The sequence below is a fragment of the Cynoglossus semilaevis genome, chromosome 9, assembly GCF_000523025.1.
Source record: "Cynoglossus semilaevis isolate Cse_v1.0 chromosome 9, Cse_v1.0, whole genome shotgun sequence".
NCBI lineage: Eukaryota > Metazoa > Chordata > Actinopteri > Pleuronectiformes > Cynoglossidae > Cynoglossus > Cynoglossus semilaevis.
Genome location: NC_024315.1, coordinates 6,603,737 through 6,622,868, shown reverse-complemented (window position 1 = coordinate 6,622,868; position 19,132 = coordinate 6,603,737). Strand labels below are relative to the sequence as shown.

Sequence of the window (19,132 nt, the reverse complement as noted above, 5' to 3'; positions counted from 1 at the left end):
AGTTCACCATCTGCTGTAGTTCTCTAACAAAGACAGCCAGTGTGGGTTCTCACGACAGTTCACGCAATGAGGATTTGAAGTTCTCCCAGCAGAACACAGGACGTTCACCTCTGGACCATGAACTAAATCAGCTCCGTTTCATCAGCATAGATGACAACTGGCCACATGTTATCATCTATCTTTCTCTGAGTCTTTTTCTGTCCACTCCCTGGTTCACCTTCACCACCGCCCCACCACCCACCAAACCCCACCCCCTCTCCACTGCCCCTGTGTCTCCTGTGATGGGAAATATATGTTGTCTGCAACGGATAATTGCTTTCTATCTCACGCAGTCTTTCTGTCTCAGTTGTTCTCCTCCTGTCTTTATTTTCACTCTCCTCAGCAGATCACAGACACAGTATCTGACCAAACACAGGACAGATATTTATGGACCAACAGGAATCTGTAGATTAAAGGAAAGGAATGGAAAGGAAAGGGAAGGAAAAGAAAAGAAAGGAAAGGAAAGGAAAGGGCATTTTATTTGGACAAATTTCCCAGGTAAGTCACCTGGATTTCTCGCTGAGTTGATATTTAAAGATTAGCCAGTCCCAGTCCCAGACTGTCACACACACACATATATCATGCAGGGATGACTGATGTTGTGTCTGTCTGGGCCAATCAACAGAGCGCTGGGTCACCTGTCTTGCTTGAGAGATTAGAACTCCTTCATCACTCCCCCCTCCCTCGCTCTATCTGTCGACTGTCAACATATAAACACACACACACGCACACACACATGTCTTGGTCCATCACAAATTAGCATGGACCAACACCATTTCCTTGCCAACTGGCCTGTAACCAGGCAACCTTGGCTGGTGTGAAGATGTCTTCAGTGGCTAGACGTGCATGCGTATGTTTTCACACACACACACACACACACACACACACACACACACAGGGCTTGATATACAAACAGACAATAGGTGGCAAACTCTTTAAATATCCTCATCACCCTGCTGCACCGTGTTGATCTCACAGCCGCCCTTCAGACACGTCGAGGTACTGCAGGCAATTAAACAGTGATAATGATCAGAGGCTCGCGCTCCTGTTTCGTTTAGGTGGCATCATACACAGCGATCACTGCAGAGACCTCATGTAACCCTGACTTCTGCTGATGGTTTGAAATGTGTAACCAACAATTCATGTCTGGTTCATGAAATTTTAACACGCTGAATTTGAACAGCGCAGCATTAGCACATTTCAAAAACATTTTTCGTAAAAATCCTGAAACAACCAGCGTTAAATTTTGTCAGTAGATGGAATCAAACCCACATCCAGTAGCCATGTAGTATCCTTTCCAGGAAAAGGGACAGGAAATAGAACCAGCTACTGTAGAACCCTGCCCTGTACATACTGCACCTGAAGAGTAAAGGCACCTAAAAGAAGGTCGATTCTAATCAAATGTTTAACAGAATCAGCCACTTTAAACCAGCATCAATATCTAAACGTATTCTTATATCACATCACTCCTCACTCAGCCATATCAGTTGGTCAGCACCACAGCAGAGACACCCACATCCCTGCCTCTGTCTCAACCAGTGAGTATCACTTATTTCTTATATTGCTCTGCTTTTACGCAAAGGTCATTTTGTCCTTGGCTAAAATGGACCATGATGTTTAAATCTATGCTACTCACTTTAACAGGCACTTGAACTAGTGAAGCAGACGTTGAATAGAAAGTGAACAGGACGTGGACAGCATCCTTGTGGAGCAGGAGAAGTACAAGGACCAGGAACCGTGACCGTGCCGTCGTGAGGTCAGCAGTGGCTATTAACAGACAGTAAACGTTAGAGCTGTCACGTTAAATCACGTTAAAATACCATCGCTACGCCCAACACATGTTAGTGGAGGCTTCGACATCAGGTCAGACGCCAGACTGCTGTCAGACCAGCCTCCCAGAGCCAAGGACAGTCAGTAAGTCTACAGCTGACGATCTGACAAACTGACTGACACCGGTACCAAATGGACTGCTGTATATCAGAGGACAACAGATACGCTTTCCTAGACACATTTAATGTTAGATTAACATTTTGTTAGATTTCTTTTATTAATCGTGAATAATTAGGATCATGGTGAATCAGGAATTATCTTATAGGGAAAATATACAATATATTCAGTATAGGACTCGATTACAATTAAGATTGTAGTTGCTGGTTATGGTGCACATATACATATATATACTGTATATATACATATATAGTGAGAAAATTCTGATTCACAAAGTGTTGTTACTGCTGGATTAGTACAGTCTCGTCTCTGTGTTCAGCTCTGTACGTGTTTGCTCTCCAGCTCAGGCTGATAAATGACAGACTCTGTTCGTGTCCCGTCTCGTTTAAATCATTCATATGTTGGCATTTATACATGAGGCAGTGTCTTCACGTGGTATGTATGCTGTGTAAATGGTGTGTTTGTTTTCTGTCAAACAGTACCTCCCATCTGGATAACAAAGTGCTGCTCTGCATTGCACATATACATATCACACAACAGGACACACTTGTGTGTGAAGAGACACAAGTGGAGTGCACTGAACTGAAAGACAGGAGTTATTACAGGGAGAAGCTAAAAATGACACAAAACCAAGTTTACATTTGGGAGAACGTGTCAGTAAATGGTCAGTTATCTTATAGATGAGCAGGGACAGAGGATTAACTGTTGACAAGACGACTCCAGCAAAACAAGTACTTTGGGACAACGTCTTAGAAATAGACTGAGGTTCTACACCACACAGTGGAAGAGTAGGTAATAGTTAGCAGTTAGTGGGAAGACCATCAATCACCAGTCGCTCTAAATTGTCATTAGTGAGAGTGTAAACGTTCTTGTCTCTGTATGTGGCCCTGTATGTGATGGACCTCCCCCCCCATGAAGACCCCTGGATTTGCTCCCCCCACAACCCTGACAAGGATTAGGTTGTAGAAAACAAATGGAGACTAATGTTGTTTTCCTCTGTGTTTTTGCCCGTTGTCGCCTTCAGGTCTGAATGACACAGTTATTTTTCTCAATATTGCATGTTTCAGTGCTCGCAATTTAGAAGAACATTACCTTGAGCATTTTTTCTGTCTAAGACTTAAATTGGCATCTTGGAAAGAATTTCACTTTTACTGCTGAACGAGAAGACTGGAGAATGGAGAGGTGTTTTCAAATCTACATAATTTGATGTCTGAAAATTGGTGAGCTTAAGCGTAACAGAACAGAACAGGACAGTTTTTATGTGATGCGAGACAATGTGAGTGTGTGAATGACGGAGAAGGAGAGAGGGATGTATTGTCCCCGGGGTGTTTCCAGAAACAGAAAGAATGGTGGCAGCCAGCCAAGCCGCCTGTAGCACGCTCTTAAGAATGTGTTCCAAAGACTCATTCTACCCCCTGTTGCTGCTTGTGAAAGCATCCACACCAAAAAGCAGCGTGTAAAAGACAGAGTAAACTACACAGACACACATGCAGCAGACAAGGGGAAGGTAACGTTTCTATTCTGACCTGTACGACGGTAACGTGTCGCTTCCACTTGAAAATGAAAGTCTTTGAAATAAAGGAACAAGTCAGAAAAGAACACTTCTGCACACAAAGATGTGATGGAGTATCTGTGTCACTTATTTTAGGGGCACAGGCAGGTCAGACAGGGACAAAGACACAGATTGGTGACCTTTTAACCCCCAAACTCCCATTTACAACGGGGTGAAAACCTCTCATTACCCACGATCAAACATCTCTTTACTGCTGCACACATTCAGCAGCTATACGCAGGGTAAGGAGGGAGACAAAAAAGATCGGGAGAAACATTTGTTTAACGAGCCGTGCCGGGGCTGTCTGTCACTCCCCATTCAGTCTCTTCCTCAGCTGCAGGCCTGCCCTGAGGTCAGCGCCCCGCACAACACCATCAAAAACCTGCACCCGTGATAGCAGCACTTTTATTCACCGCAGAGATTTATGATGTCTAATAGCTGGCAAATGGACCTGAGGCTGGGGCTGCTTCTATGGGAGGACCCAGACTTATTTTCTTTAAATCTCAAGAAGAAAGGGAAAGAAAAGCTGGGGGGAGAAGGAGGGCGGAGGGATTGTCAGAAACATTTGCAAGGCTGCCATCTGCACAGCCCGGGACCTTTTAAAATGTCTGTCGATCTTGAACAGAATTCCCAGGTTGTTGGGCGTAAAGGGCAGGATGTGTGTGTATATATATATAAACTAAAGCTAAAAATGACAAGCTCTATATTTGGTCCTACACCTAGAGGTCAGTCAGTTTTATGTCTTCCTGTCCTTATTTGTGTCGCCTTGAACGTAGGTCACTGGTTGAATATTTCTTTTCTTCTTTGGGAAGAGAAAATGATAAAACCCTGTCTTACATTTGATCACACAAAGACAGCTCTATTTATTGGATGCAGTCAAAAACATGTATTTCAAGTTGGTCTAGGTAAACAAATCCACACAAATAGTCAAGATGTGTGTTTTTTATACTTAAATCACTTCTTGAGGGTCTGTTTGAAATTATGATTTTAGCTTGACTTGAGAGTTGTCGCAATTGTTGAGAACTTTTTTGTTTACTCTCAACTGAACTTTACTGCAGCATGAACTGTGTAGTGTCACCGTAACATCTGACTTTGTCACAGCTCTGAGGCGGAAAAATCACATACTCGCGTTGCTTTAATGCCTGACGGTATGCAGACCCCGACCGTGCAGCTAACACGAGTGACGCTCAGGGAGGATTATATAGCTTTAGTTCGTGCTTTACATAAACATTGGTAAGGGAGACAAGAAAGGTACATGATCTGGGAATTCTCATTTTCATGATGTTTTCCTGCAGGTGGCGCCAACAAGACAACACACACACACACACAATATGGTAACACCATAGGCTGCTTTTACTGTAGTTCAAATAAAGAGAAAGTATGAGGTGATAATATCTAATATATATAAAATATATAATATACAAACAAAAATATGATTATATTGATTTATCTGTTATTTTATCTTCTTAACTGTCCCTGACACTCATCTTCTACAGATCACAGTGTTGACGTGGAAGAAAAAGATATTTTCCACGTCAACACTGTGTGGTATATATGTTTGTGAGAAACTTTTTCTTTCATAATTAAAAAGAAAAAACACTTTATTCCCAGGCCTGTGATCATTGTGTAAAAAAATACTTTACACTCTGTGATCAATCTCTAATTTGACGTTTACCCTAGTTTACTCTAGACCCAGGCTGATAGACCGCTGTATGGCAAAAGCTGCCAACTGTAAACAGCACTAATGAAATAAGATAAGATGAAAGCAGACTGAGAGACTGAGGCCTTTTCAGACCTGCAGTGGCCCATCACTTATTTCTGACAGAGAATCAGACTTCAGACGAAGAAAAGGACAGCGATGGCGGAGATGAAAGAGGAGATAGAGTCGACTAATCAGGACCGATTTGTGTTGAAGCCCCTTAAAAGTCACGCTGGTCCTACGCAGCAGCTGGTAACTTCCAACACACATGCTCACTCAGCAGGTGCCGTCTGGCTTTCACTGCCACTGCCCTTCCCTAACCTCTCATTATGTGTAAAGTCGATGTGTCTAATGTGCTGCACGCTCTGGATCCCAGTTTCATTCATACGATTTTTCATACTCTGGCATTTAACGAATAACTGGTGCATAATCGTCCTCCTGTTTACAGATTGACAGGCAGAGCAGCTATTTTAACCGCAGCTTAAAAGCAGGGGCTGTTTTCACACTCTGCCAACTGGAACAGTGTCTTTCATTAAGAAAATCTATTTAGAGATAAGTAGAGGAGCAGGCAGAGGAGCAGGGAAAGACGAGCTCTGCTCAAATCTTTTGATTTAATGTTTGAGGTCCTGTCTGTTATTTCTCAGCACAACATCCCAGGACTTCAAAGCAAGATGGAGAGTTTTATCTATTTTTTTTTTTTTATATAAATCACAGCAACACACTTCAGTCTCAGTGCATACTGTTTGTCAGCTGGTTATCTCTGTGACTCAGCTAGTGTCAATCACTGGTGTGGTTTAAATTAGCAGGTCAGCAGACTGTGACCTCGCCAGCTGTGCACGTGTCAATGGTAATTAGGCTGATAAGCAGATCAATGCAACATAGATAAAAGCTCAGCTCCATTTTTTATGGTCACCCCCCCGCCCATCGCCCAAACTGAGATAAGTTGGGAAGAGGAAGACATTAATGCAATTGAAAATGGGACACACCTCTAAGAACATTCAACATCATTGAATTTTTCTGAGACTCTTGTGTTAAAACAGTACCTGTCAGCCGTTGTTACCTAATGAGCTTGTCAAGATCATTTGTTTGAGTTTGTCTGCAGCAAAGCAACAAAATGCCAGAAAATATCCTCAATGCGTGGAAACGACAACAACATGACATGCTAAAAAGATTTAGCTTTTGTTTGTTGTGAGAACTTTGCTGTGATTATGCCTCACAAAACTCCTTTATGCCAAACAAAGAAAGGGTGTGGCTAAAACAGAGGACCAAAATGTGAGAAGGTTGGGTTTTTTTGTTACTAATATTATTGAATAACCTAAGTTCCTTTGTCCTCGAGTATGGTACCAAAAACATCTGTTTAAAGGAGTAATTTTTTACCCAAAAGTTTGTCACAAAAAGGATAAATACCATATTTTCCGAAGAATAAGTGTGACTTGTAAAATAAAATATATAATTTCACATGTTTATTATTGTCACTCTGACAGCCACTAGAAGGCACTCTAGGCTTGTGTACAGAAATCTGCTAATTCTGTACCACTTTAAATTTACATGTTCGTTATTTTCAGCCACTAGAGGGCACTGATGCGACATACTCCAGAGCGACTTGTCTATATATTTTTTTTTTCTTCGTCATTATGCATTTCTTGGCTGGTGCGACTTATACTCCAGATCAACTGGAGTGATAGTCCAGAAAATACTGTAAATATTAGTTTATACATCAACCAATCAAGCTAGCATTTGTATTTGGGGTTTGTGCAGGTGCAAAATGAGCTGAAAAATGATACCCAACCCAGTTTCATATTCGGACTTCGTACCCATTAAGCCCACAAAAATACACATGACCATGCCGGCTGAGAAGGAAGGAGGCATCTTCTCACCGGTGTATAATCTCTGCTCCCTTAACAGTCTGTAAATCCAGAGCCTGGTGCCATGATCTCACTGTTTGATTTTTTTTTTCTTTTAATGAATGTCGAACAGACAGACTGTGGCGAGACATGGTAAACTTCCACGCGCCACTAAACGCAGCTGCTTCCCACTTGGCTTATCCATTAAGCCCATTTACCTGGGTGACGGACCGTTCACTTGAAGTGCACTTGAAAAAAAAAAAAAGAACAGCAGGACTGGGGCGACACCAGCTGTGCTGTGTATGGGCAGGTGAGGCGAGACGGCGCTGTCAGAAAAAAAAGGTTTGAAATAATGATCCTCCTTTTCTCTAAGTCATGGTCAGTGAATGTTTAAATAAGTTCACTCAAATGTATGACAGGAACCCTGGGAAACATGGGTCTCTCAACTCAAGGAACAGGTGGCTTCCCCCGCGACCACATTTCTGTTGTTTTTAATTAATGCCATTACCTGAGCTATTTTAGCGGATTAGAGGTGATGGGGTTAGTCCAACTTTCAGAGGCCTTCCAGAGCAAGAAATGAAGGGAGGTAGAGCCTCGTGGAAATTATGCAGCCATGTGAAATCTGTGTTTAATCTCTAATCTCCTGTGGGCGCGTGTGTGGGGCGATTCTACATACCATTGGGAACAGGCGGTCAACACGAGGGCAACTAGGGATACGAGTAATGATTATAAACTCAGCCTAAAAACAGATAGATTATACAGCATATTACATTGGAGAGGAAAGTCTTGCTGCAAAGCTGAAATTAAAAGTCTGAGTAAAATTCCAATTTTGACAGAGGGTTTTTCCAACTTATAAACTCAGCCTAAAAACAGATAGATAACAATAATCTTCTAGTTTAAATAACCTCATAGTTGACTAAAATCTCGGCCTTTTTAGTTGAAGACAACACTGATTTACTGGCAGGAATTGAAGAAAGACACTCACAAAGATCTTCTTCAACAGCTCTGATTATCTTTTTTTTAGTTTTCATAGCCATCTGCTGCCACCTAGCAGAAGAGTACTTAATTGTTCTGCCTTTCATGCTTTGACGAGCAACAAAAAATGATATGCAATAAATAAATAATGAAGATTTTAGCCCAATTAAGTGAAACTGGATAATTTTCCTCGGTACGCCTAATGATCTCTCGAGGCACACTAGTGTGCCACGGCACAGTGGTTGGGAATCACTGCACTGATATGCTAATATACTATCAACAAAGCCACTTTTAAAACTTGATGATGTAACATTTTGAGTTTACAAACCCACTCCCTGTTGAAAGAGGAAAATGAAGCACTTCAAAGCTAATGGGTTCTCCTCATTCTAGCGTGTGACGTAATCATGCTAATGTGGTTCAACAGACAAATCCTAAATGTGGGTCCTGTGGTAGATCCCCAGATAATCATGAAACCCACACATGAAGAGCCACTTTAGTGCCGCACAGCAAAGAGATGCCAAACAGACCCGGATTCTTCTTTTATATTTGAGTGTCTAAATGACAAATTGAGGTTGGGATGATTTGATTACGAGGCAAGGAGAGCCCAGCTGTTATCTTCCAAACCCAATTTCACCCCCAGCTTCATTAGAGATTTTCTCTGTCTGTGTTCAATCTGCGTGTCTGTTGCAGGCGATCAGAAACACAAATCAAAGCATTCTGAGGTTTGCTCACTTACTTTCTGCATACTGAGAAGGAAAGCACTTATACAGCAACAAAATCCTCTCTGGGGACAGCTGAGGGGAGTGAGGGGGAAGGCAAACAGAGAGACGCAGCACTTTGATTCTGACGGTCTGAATCTCAGAAACTGATAGCTGTTTGTACAAGGTTCACATTTGATATAAAATGACATGATCCGGAAGGTTTCGTACCGAGGCTGAACTGCTTTCAGATACAGTGGCTAGAGGGAAAACAGAGACAAGAATAAAACTAGAGGTAACAGAAGTGACAATTCTGTCGTCCCACCACAATGATGCTCCTTGCTTCTAAATAGACAGTCAGACGTACAAGATCGGATTTAGACTTGAGTTTAGTTACTCTCCATATCTGACTCTTGATTTCACGATAGAACCGTATTTTCCAGACTATAAGTCGCACTTTTTGTTAATCCTTTGGCTGGGTTTGTCACTTATACTCGGGTGCGACTTATGTATTAAAATATATAATTTCCCATGTTTGTTATTTTCACACTGAGAGCCGCTAGAGGTGTGACTTATGTTCCAGAAAATACGGTATGCACTTTTGAGATTTTTTAAGAGAACAACAAAATCCCAGTATGACAGTCAAGAACACAGGAACATAAAAAGTCTTATGCCTTTTATATTATTTCCATCAAAGGTAAGTCACTGACATGAACATTTGTCCTCATTTAGAACAGCCCCACTCAGTGACTGAATTAATGGCCTGCCATCTGAGTGAGATCACCTGTAATTAACTATAGAATATTATCCCACACACCTTTTCTTTTGGAAAGCTGTGTGCGATTATATTTAGATATTAAAAACTAGAATCCAACCAACAACGCAAGCATTTAATGAAAATGTCTTAATGAGTTCAGATAGAATCACAGGGGAGTCAGCTCCATCTTCATCTACTTCTATTAACATCCAAATGTCCGTCAGGAAGAGGCTGAAAGCCTGGCTGCTCCTGTTGGTTTGGGCAGCACCTCCACCTCACCTGATCGTCTAGACTTTGTTGACTGGAGTTTAACGTTGAGACTCCACAGTCTCAATTTAAGCAGCTTTGCGCTGTCTTGAACACAATTTCAGAAACTAACAGGTCCCTCTATCATAGTCAGACAAGCCAGGATCACACAGAGGAATTCTGCCACATTGATTCCCTAGTGTACCATCAAAAGTGTTTTCTATCCTTGCCAGGAAAAAAAGGAGATCTTGGCAAGACCGCCGACAGTTTCTGCTTCAGCTGTGCAGCAGGTCTCAGCAGGTAGGGAGACCACATCTCAACACCAACTCTATCTGTGTCCCTGATTCACAACAAAGCAGTGGGGTGGTGGGTACAGTTAGGACTGAGTTTGACCAACTAAACCCTCTACAAAAAAAAGTTCTGCAACAAACAGTTGACTGTTGGATAGTTAGGACTGAGTTTGACCAACTAAACTCTCTAGAAAAAGGCAAAATAAAGTTCTGCAACAAACACTTGACTGTTGGTTTTTTACACGGAGTAGTAAACCCTTTACGGATTTGGGTGTAGGCAAGAGCATTACCCACTACTCCACCACGTGGCTCTCCCACCAGTCATACTGTAGTTTACCAAAAAGCAACACCTCCATCCTAAAGTCCACTCTCACTTTCTGGAAACGTATCCTCAAAACATACAGAGGGCTATCGCTACTTATTCGATTTGACTATAAATTCTCATGAATGCTCACATACTAATCATCGTGTTATCATCGTGTTATTGTGATAACACTGATGCTGATTGATTTGTTAATCCATTTCCACTGACACAAGAGAAATCAATGTGCCTCACAGAGAGAGAGAGTCAGTTAAACACATCCAAACCAGTCAAACGATCTGTGGCGGCTGATGTTTATGTAGGTGTTTTGACCTGTATAAACGGCCTTGACAGAGTGCCTCATACATCTGCCAGGACTGGACTGAGAGGCCAATGACCAATGACGTTCATTGACCTGACCTGTACGCTAAACTGTGGGTAATCTCCACATACAAACATGGAAAAGGACAAATCTTTATCTTTATCCTCAGGTAAACAAAGGTCTGGACCTTGCTCTTTGTTTTTGAGCAGCCTATGTCGTCCTTCCTCATGACATGAGTTGCTACTCTGGTTTAACTTGCATCACTTCCTGGTTTTCAGCATCCCATCATTTCTCTCCTTCAGACACTTCACAAACACCCAGGGTCACCGAGGTCAGCCCGCTGACAAATGGAGCAACTGATTGTGTGCAGAGAGAAAAGGAAGAGAATAAAAGAGTGAAAGCACATTTGTTGCTGCCAGACTGAGCAGCGACCTCACCATTTGGACACCCAACGTTTTTCTAAGGAGCCCACCTCCACTTGAGGAAACTCAAAGGCAACGGATTGAGAGGCCCACTTAATGCCCGTCTATAGAATACACCCCCATTAATAATGCACACACACAGGCACCACACCCCAACTATCATTTCCCATAATCCCATGGGACCCTCGTCTTGCTGAATGAGTAAGCCTGACACGAGTCTCTGACTCAACCCCTCACATCGACGCGAACGCCTGCGTGCACACAGACACACACATATATACAAATCCTCTCAGGAGATTGTTGTGGGCCTCGAGGGAGGCAACTGCAGACCACAGAGTGTTGCTGCTGTGTATGTGTGTGTTTGTGTGTGTATGTAGGGGGTCCACTGACCGTCTGTCAGACCAACCTGCTGTTTGCATGAATAGCTTGTTTCTGTTTTTTCTTCTCCTGTGTTTTTTTTTTTTTTGGGGGGGGGGTATATCTCTGCATTGCATACATACATATATATGTGTGTTTGTGTGAGTGTGTGTGCGTTGGCTTTGAGGCCGGCCTGTCAGATCGATGTATCCAGGATAATGTATCACCCTAATAGCATTACTGGGGTCAGCGGCATGAGATGACACACCTCCAGAGTCTGGTCTGATCACACTGCCACCACAAGGGTTTCATTTGGTGTCAATTTTTCCCAGCAGGCAAATGATTACAGCTAGAATTGGAGCTAATATAACATTTATCCTAAATTACAAACTGGAGATGAATAAGTAAAGTCTGTGTCATCTCCAGCAGCTGAGGCCCAACAGATCTAACTCATTTATGCAGATAGATTCTGGTTTATTGACCGGAGAAGTCAATGAAAATCAAGCAGGAGACACCAACTATAAATAGCCACAACTGAGCATAAGAATACCATTATGACGAATCACCAATGTGGTATTTTTAGGATGCTTTACGTAGTAAAAGTACAGATAATTAAAAATAAAAAAAAGCATGAATGAGTTTGGTAAAAAAAAAAAGTCATTAGGGAAATTGATTCATTCGTCAATGTCATACTGTCGCTGTAAAAAAATAAAAAATAAAAGAATCAAGTTGAGATTTTTTTAAAGCATCACGTCTCATCTAAGAGGCTAGCCCAGCTCTTAGACTAAGTAGCATTTTATTATGATAAACAGAGCAGGTCCAACAGGTCATTTTGGGTTGAGCCATGCTGTTACAAAGAAAGACTGAGACGAGAGGAGGAGGGGGGGGGGGCAATCCTTGCACAGCCTAGCTCTTTTGTGTTGATGCTGAAGGCATAATCTCATAGCAAGTTATTTGTAATAATGATATCGCATGAATTTCAAGGTCATATATACATATATATGTGTAATCTTTGCATCATGGCACAAACCATCCATAGTGACATCCATCTGAAGAACATTCTGCTACTCTGTCTTTTGCATCACAGTTTCTCAAACTCTCTCTCTGTGTGTGTAATGACCTTTAAAGGGGGGACACTGCAGTGCTTCAGCGGTGAAACACATCTGTGTTACTTTCAAAGTGATAACAGGGATGAGAGCGGAGGTTGTTCACAGGTCACACACAGATGAACACATTAGATGACGACACTGATGCCACAAACAATGACGAGAAACGAGCAAGGAATAGGAAGAGAGTCACACAACATCTGCACATACCTTGTCAAAAAGAGACTTCCATTGCTGGGAGGAGGAGGAGAGGTGGAGGAAGGGGAGAGAACAGAGAGAAAACAGTGAAAAGAGGAGTCAATGAGAGGCAGAGGTGGAGGAAACCAGAAGTTACAGGTGGGCATGGTTTAAAAATGATAAACCTTGACCAAAGTGATGTTCATCACATGTAGTTTTCATCTGGTTATTGGGAACAGTGAGCCACAGAGTGTGGTTCTGTGCTCCTCTATAGAACATATAGACATTTTGAGTTGACTTACGTCCTCCATGGCCACAGGAAGGACGTCGGTACTTTCCAAAACCTCGATCTCCTCGCCCTCAGCGTTAGCCGCAACCGCCGGTGAAGAGTTGACGGGAACTTCCCGGATCCCTGCCGTCATCCTTGGGCTGTTTGACTCTATTCACCCGCGGAGAGCAGCGACCCGGTCCTCAGGAGCGATCCAACAAACTGCGATTCATAATCCCACGTCCATACTTATATGCTTAAATGACTATAGTAGGTAAAAAAAAACTCATACTGGTTCCTGCATCCGTCCCTGGATCATCGGAGATAAGTCAACATTTTAAAGTGAGGATTCCCACAGCACGTTCTCTAAACTCGTCTCTGCCGGAGGAAAACTTGATGTCGCGATGGTTAGTACTTAGTTTTGAAGTGAGAAGTCCTTCATCCGTGTCACAGCTGCGTGGACCATCATTATTCAGGACCGTGCTTTGCGGCCAGGACACACGCACACGCACACTCACTGCGGTCCAAGTTTTTTTTTGGTTTTTTTTGGAGCTGAGGACGCACGTCTCACTTGGAGAAGCGACAAGAGCGGATCAGAGCGCAGCTCCATCTGACAGAAATCATGACATCACCGCTGACTGATCACTGGGCTGCGATCACGTAACTGTCTCACGTGCCCCCCACCCCCACCCCCTGTTCAGACTGCGGGGTCCCTTCCAAGTCCTCTTACTCACTCACACACTACTGCAAGTGCCACATTTCTTTTTTGGTGCGTCACTGTACCTGGCACGCTGTGCTCTGGCGGCCGGTGCCGGTGCCGGTGCCGGTGACCGAGGCGCAACGCGGGGGCAGCAACGCTCTGTTACCCGCTGCAGAGCAGAACAGAGGGGGAATCCAGAAAGGAAGGAGGACGTCACCCACAGTCACTGCTTCTGGTTCTCTTCCAGGAGACGCCGTAGCCCGGTCTGCCGGAGTCGCATGCGTCCTCATTGGCAATGACAGGGATGGAGGGAGGATGGGCGGAGTGATGGAGGGAACGAGAGGAGGCAGGGATCGCCCTCTGCTCCTGCCCAGGAGTTGTGGGAATCTCTGGAGAAGAAAAAAAAAGGGTGAAACGGAGAAAATGTCCTGTAGTGTCACAATATCACAGCTAATATCATCTTAGCAGGTTGTGTTCTCCATCTTTTATATTAGTGTGGGCTCTGGGAAAACATGTTGTCCCCTTCGAATATTACCCCTTCACTGGTGCAAAGCTTTTTGAATGAAAATATACATGAAATGTAGCAGAATCACTGTCAGGTCGACTTACCATTGAAACGGCAGAGTTCTCCATTATAGCAGCAAAATATATGGAAATAGAGACAAACAACAACACGAAAAACGTTCCAAAATACATTATTTGTGCACTTGAAAAATTATATGAAATTAATGAAATAATATAAAAGTATATTCGGTTCTCAAAGATCATAAAGATACATTGAGAAAATTGATTTGTTCACATAAATAAATTCTAAAATATAGCCAAAACTTCACTTTTTGTGTTCTTTATTTACTGGTTTTATATTCTTTTGGGTGGGGAAATTTCTAAAGTTCCCAAACTTGTAAACTTTAGGAATTTACGGGCAGGATTACCTTCCTCCAGGTCAACTGCAGCAATCACACAAATGGCGGTTTCTCTTCAGACACGTACCTATTACCTGGAAAGACATCAAACACACATAATAGGTGGGTGGTAACCAAGAAAGAAGGGGCGTTGTGTGACGTCACTAACGTGGTCGTTAGTGTATAAGTTGACAATCATCTCTTTATGGGAGCATCGCCATGGAAACATTGCAGTCTCTCGGTGTTTAAACCCTGAGGGTTTTCTTCTTCTTAAGCCCACGTAGCAGCGTTGGGTCAACGTGGAAGTATGTTGTGGCCAAGAGAGAGGGAAAAAAAGTTTTACGGGAGTTTGTTGACCTTTGGGTCGTCGGTAAAATCGGACTTAGTTCTACAGATACTGATATAATTCAACTGCTAACTGCTGTATTTGAAATAACTACAACGTATTGCTGAACTGTGTAAATAACGTAATAAAATAATTGAATGTGAGCTTTTTTTGTTTACTGCACCATTCCCTGTAAAACAAAGCGTTTATATATTTAAAATTGTTATCTTTTAATAACGTTCCCTTAATTGTCTTGAACATAAAGAAATGTCTGTGATTGTAGCGAAACTTTGTGTCGTACGTGGTTATTTCTTGTGGTTTTGGACTTTTTTTAAATTTTCTAATGTGTTTACTGATTTTTAAATGTAACGTTTAAAACTACATCTTGGTGAAATACAACTTAAATTATGTTTGTTGTTTAGTTTAGTTAGTACATTTAAACAATGGCGTTTTCCGGAGTCCTACTCCGTAGCTGGCTCACCGTGTTATGACTTTTAACCAATGCTGCCCCCTTGTGTCTTGCTCTTATAATTACATGCTGGGTTCTGGGAACAGTAATTTTACATGTGACATGAATTGTCGAACAATGAATACATCAAATTCAACATGTCATTTAAACAGGAGCCTGGTTTATTCAAAGCTGGCAAACAAGGCAGAGCAGTTAGCATAACATTTGAATGTTGTGAAGGTTATATTAGGAGTGTGTTGCGGAAAATTTGTAGTATGGAATTAAGTTTTCTTCTCTCTCCCAATTACACACAAGCACACACACATGAGAAATGACTGACACTGATGAAACATTCACACAACAAACTTTCTGACTATTTTTCTCTGAAGTAAAAACATAAAAATATTATTTCTATATAGGTCTTTTTAAAAAATAATAATTTAACAAATTTGACATTTCTGTCGTTTCAAACATAAAGCAACCAAAAACTGTTGCATTTGCACCACACTATAACTAATTCAAAGCTTTTTGACGATCTTGTATTTCATAAATATTTATCATAACTTTGCAAATATGTGAAGAAACAAATGGTTGTTTTAAATTTCGTACAGAAAGACAAAAAAAAACTAAAATGCAAACTAATTAAGTTTGGCATGAGGTCAGTTTATACACAAAAAACATATCTTTTCAATTTAAACTACACAACTGGAACAGGGTTCCATAAATATTTTAAAAAGGAAAAGAGAAAACTGAAACATTTGACCTCGACTGCCTGAGAATCACCGCAGTCTGAGCAGGACTCTGTACATGGTCAGGCCCAGCACTGCAAACACTGTGGCTCCAACACTTGCTTTTAGCCAGAAGGTGGAGCTCATCAGATCTGCCTGGCTCATATGTCTGGTAAACAGAGAAGGAACAGAGTAAAACAATATGAAATTAAACTGACATCACATTAAACATTACAAGGATGGACCATAAACATAATTTCAATAAAATTAAATCAAACAGAAAACAAATGTTGTTTACTGATATAGCGATTCCACTTTATAACTTTCCTCACTTCCTCCTCACTAATTCCCTGCACTTACAGCTCCACCATCTTTCCTTTTTAATTCCTCGCTTTCTATCATTTTTACTCTTCAACAGCTCTTTAAATAACATCTTTAAAATTTAAACGATTAAAGATGTGTTATCTCAAACCAACTTGTAAATAAATAAAATTGCCATATTTTCCAGACTATAAGTCACACTTTTCTTCATCTTTTGGCTGGGTTTGCGACCTATACTCAGGTGCGACTTATATATTAAAATATATAATTTCACATGTTCACAATGACAGCCGCGAGAGGGTACAGGTGCGACTTATACATTAAAATATATAATTTCACATGTTCACACTGACAGCCGCGAGAGGACACTGGTGCGATTTATACTCCGGAGCGACTTATAGTCCGGAAAATACAGAGTACAAAAATCACCAGAGATAAAGTCTGCATTGATGAGACCTGGTATTTTTATCATCCAGGAAAACACATGTAGTGATTATGAATTAAAATCAGTTGAATTAACAAATACAAACTGGAGTCAAACCTTCTCAGCACAACGGCGTAGAGTTTGGCCCTGACCGTCTGCAGCAGCTCAGAGTTGAGGACGTTCTGACACAAGCAGAAGGTGCAACGATTGCAAGTGCACATGCAGCGCAGCCGGGCGTGGCTGAAAACAGACGCAGGGAATGAACATCAACGGTAACGTGACAGAAATGGATTCACAAGACATACGGAGAGCAGGAGCGCTCAAGGACCAGTGATTCCTATCAATCCTGTGACCTAATAGTCCACAGTACATCACTACACCTGTGCTGAGTGTCTGTATACATACGGGTGCATGGCCATAGTGGTGAGTTTGGTGAAGATGTCTCTGCTGGGAGCTGCTGTTGAGTCGCAGGTGAATGACTGTGGCGGGGGCATTTTGTGTTTCCTGCAGAATTCCAGAGGACTGCAGCCGTACATCTGCTTCACCTCCGGCAGGTCACACTTGGTTGCGATCACCATACATGGTGTCTTAGTGTCCATGAAGTACTGCTGAGGGTGAGGAAGAGAAAGTATACTGTTTGAAGAAGAGACACATATTGTAATTCTGGAGCTGATCGTTCTGCATATTTAACAGATCAGGGAGGTATTTTCCTGACTCTAAGTCGCACTTTTTTCATCTTTTGGGTGGGTTTGCAACTTATACTCAGGTGTGACTTATACGTATATAAAAAAATATACAGTCATTTCACATGTTTGTTAGGGTACTGGGCTTGTGTACCAGTATCTGCTAGTCCTGTAAGGTTGGTGCGACTTACACTCCAGAGCGACTTATAGTCCGGAATATCTGTTAAATACAATATACAGAACCTACAGTGTTGTGGCAATGCTCACAAAGCCAATTATGATGATGTGATGGGAACATGTGTTTTACACTGAAGCACAGACCTATTTACCTTGAAAACTCTGGTACAGTACTCAAAGGAATAAGGGTTGCTGACATCATAGACAAGGCAGACGATGTCACAGGACATTTCATCATCAGACAGGTAGTCAAAGTCAGGGAAGACTTCATGAAGCTGGTTAGGACACAGAGGAGGTTTGTTTTGTTTTTTTCACAAAAAGTAGCAATCCATGAGAAAAATAATGACTATTTGTTTTTCTATTTTATTCACCAAGTTGCAATTCTGCCAGACTGATATCGAGTCACTATTAACACATATAAAGACATAGGTTTTTGATACTCACAAGAAGATATTTCTCTTGGCCGTAAACAAACGTGGTGCTGATGGCATAGTAGGATCGATGCTCCTCTTTTATTGTTTTTTGGTGCTGAAAAAAAGGTTGTTTTATAGAAATATAGCCGAGTCTCATTTTAGTAGCATCTAAGAAACATGTCAACTCTAGGTTCGTGGGCCCAATACAGCTCGCCATGTCATTTTATGTGGCCAACCAGAGCTTAACGTACATGAGGTTGTCTTAAGCCAAAAATCTAGATCTAGACGGTTGATGCAGAATGGTCAGTAATTTGACATTGTTAATCCTGTGTGGACTGTGTTTTGAAGTTCAACCCCTTGAGTGATTGGTTGTGTTCATTTTACCATGAGATTTCTTCCTAGGAAAGCCTGGAGGAAACCACTCTTCCCACTGCCAAAGTCACCAAACACATTACAGCGGAAAACGCTGCGCTGAGTCTGTTTCTTCTTGAGGTCCATCATCTTTTCCCGGGTCACTGAAGGAAACCGAACACAGACATCGGTCGATCATTAAAGACTCAAAACGACCACCTGGGGTCACGCTCAGCTTTTCCCTTCAACAGTTTAAATAAATAAATCCAAACTTCAAACACATCACCTGTAATGCCTGACGCTTGTGACTCCTGCTCAGCTATGATTGAATAACCCAGATACCCCAAATACTCCAGGCATCTTTGGACATCCAGGTATGTGGTTAACCTGAGTGATGGTCAGTTGAAGGAAATCAGTTCAGGAAAATCTAATTTTGTCACAGCGATGATTTTAATGGTAAATTACTGTATATCCCACTCACGTCCACTGGGAAAGATAGCCCTGGTAAGTGATCCAGCCATTGTCATTGGTACAAACTGTGTTGTTGACGTCAGGACCCCAGGGCATGTAAAAACATCAAAGAGGTCTTTGAGCTCTTCTGGAGACAGGGCGCAATCACGGTCCTGACATAAAGAGAAGGAGTGATAGGAGAAAAAAAAA

At 41.9% G+C, this 19,132-nt stretch overlaps 2 protein-coding genes across 3 annotated transcripts in view; both read right to left on the bottom strand.

Moving 5' to 3' along the window:
- The window catches only part of rhbdl3 (rhomboid, veinlet-like 3 (Drosophila)), a 39,520-nt gene extending 24,991 nt beyond the window's left edge, over positions 1-14,529 (bottom strand). The window contains exons 1-2 of one of the 2 annotated variants that reach the window (XM_025058569.1): positions 13,035-14,526; positions 12,766-12,789 (exon numbers count right to left, since the gene is read on the bottom strand). In XM_025058569.1, the coding sequence (XP_024914337.1) occupies positions 12,766-12,789; positions 13,035-13,154 (144 nt within the window). In that variant the 5' untranslated portion in view covers positions 13,155-14,526. Of the gene's footprint in view, positions 1-12,765; positions 12,790-13,034 lie in introns of both variants that reach the window. The other variant, XM_025058570.1, reaches the window with a different exon arrangement.
- A 1,005-nt stretch (positions 14,530-15,534) lies between these two features.
- The window catches only part of LOC103383612 (mitochondrial Rho GTPase 1-A-like), a 7,802-nt gene continuing 4,204 nt past the window's right edge, over positions 15,535-19,132 (bottom strand). The window contains 9 exon segments of the mRNA XM_008316815.3: positions 15,535-16,272; positions 16,966-17,088; positions 17,254-17,456; positions 17,861-17,983; positions 18,153-18,236; positions 18,506-18,636; positions 18,759-18,859; positions 18,954-19,044; positions 19,047-19,095. Coding sequence (XP_008315037.1) covers positions 16,155-16,272; positions 16,966-17,088; positions 17,254-17,456; positions 17,861-17,983; positions 18,153-18,236; positions 18,506-18,636; positions 18,759-18,859; positions 18,954-19,044; positions 19,047-19,095 — 1,023 coding nt within the window. The 3' untranslated portion in view covers positions 15,535-16,154.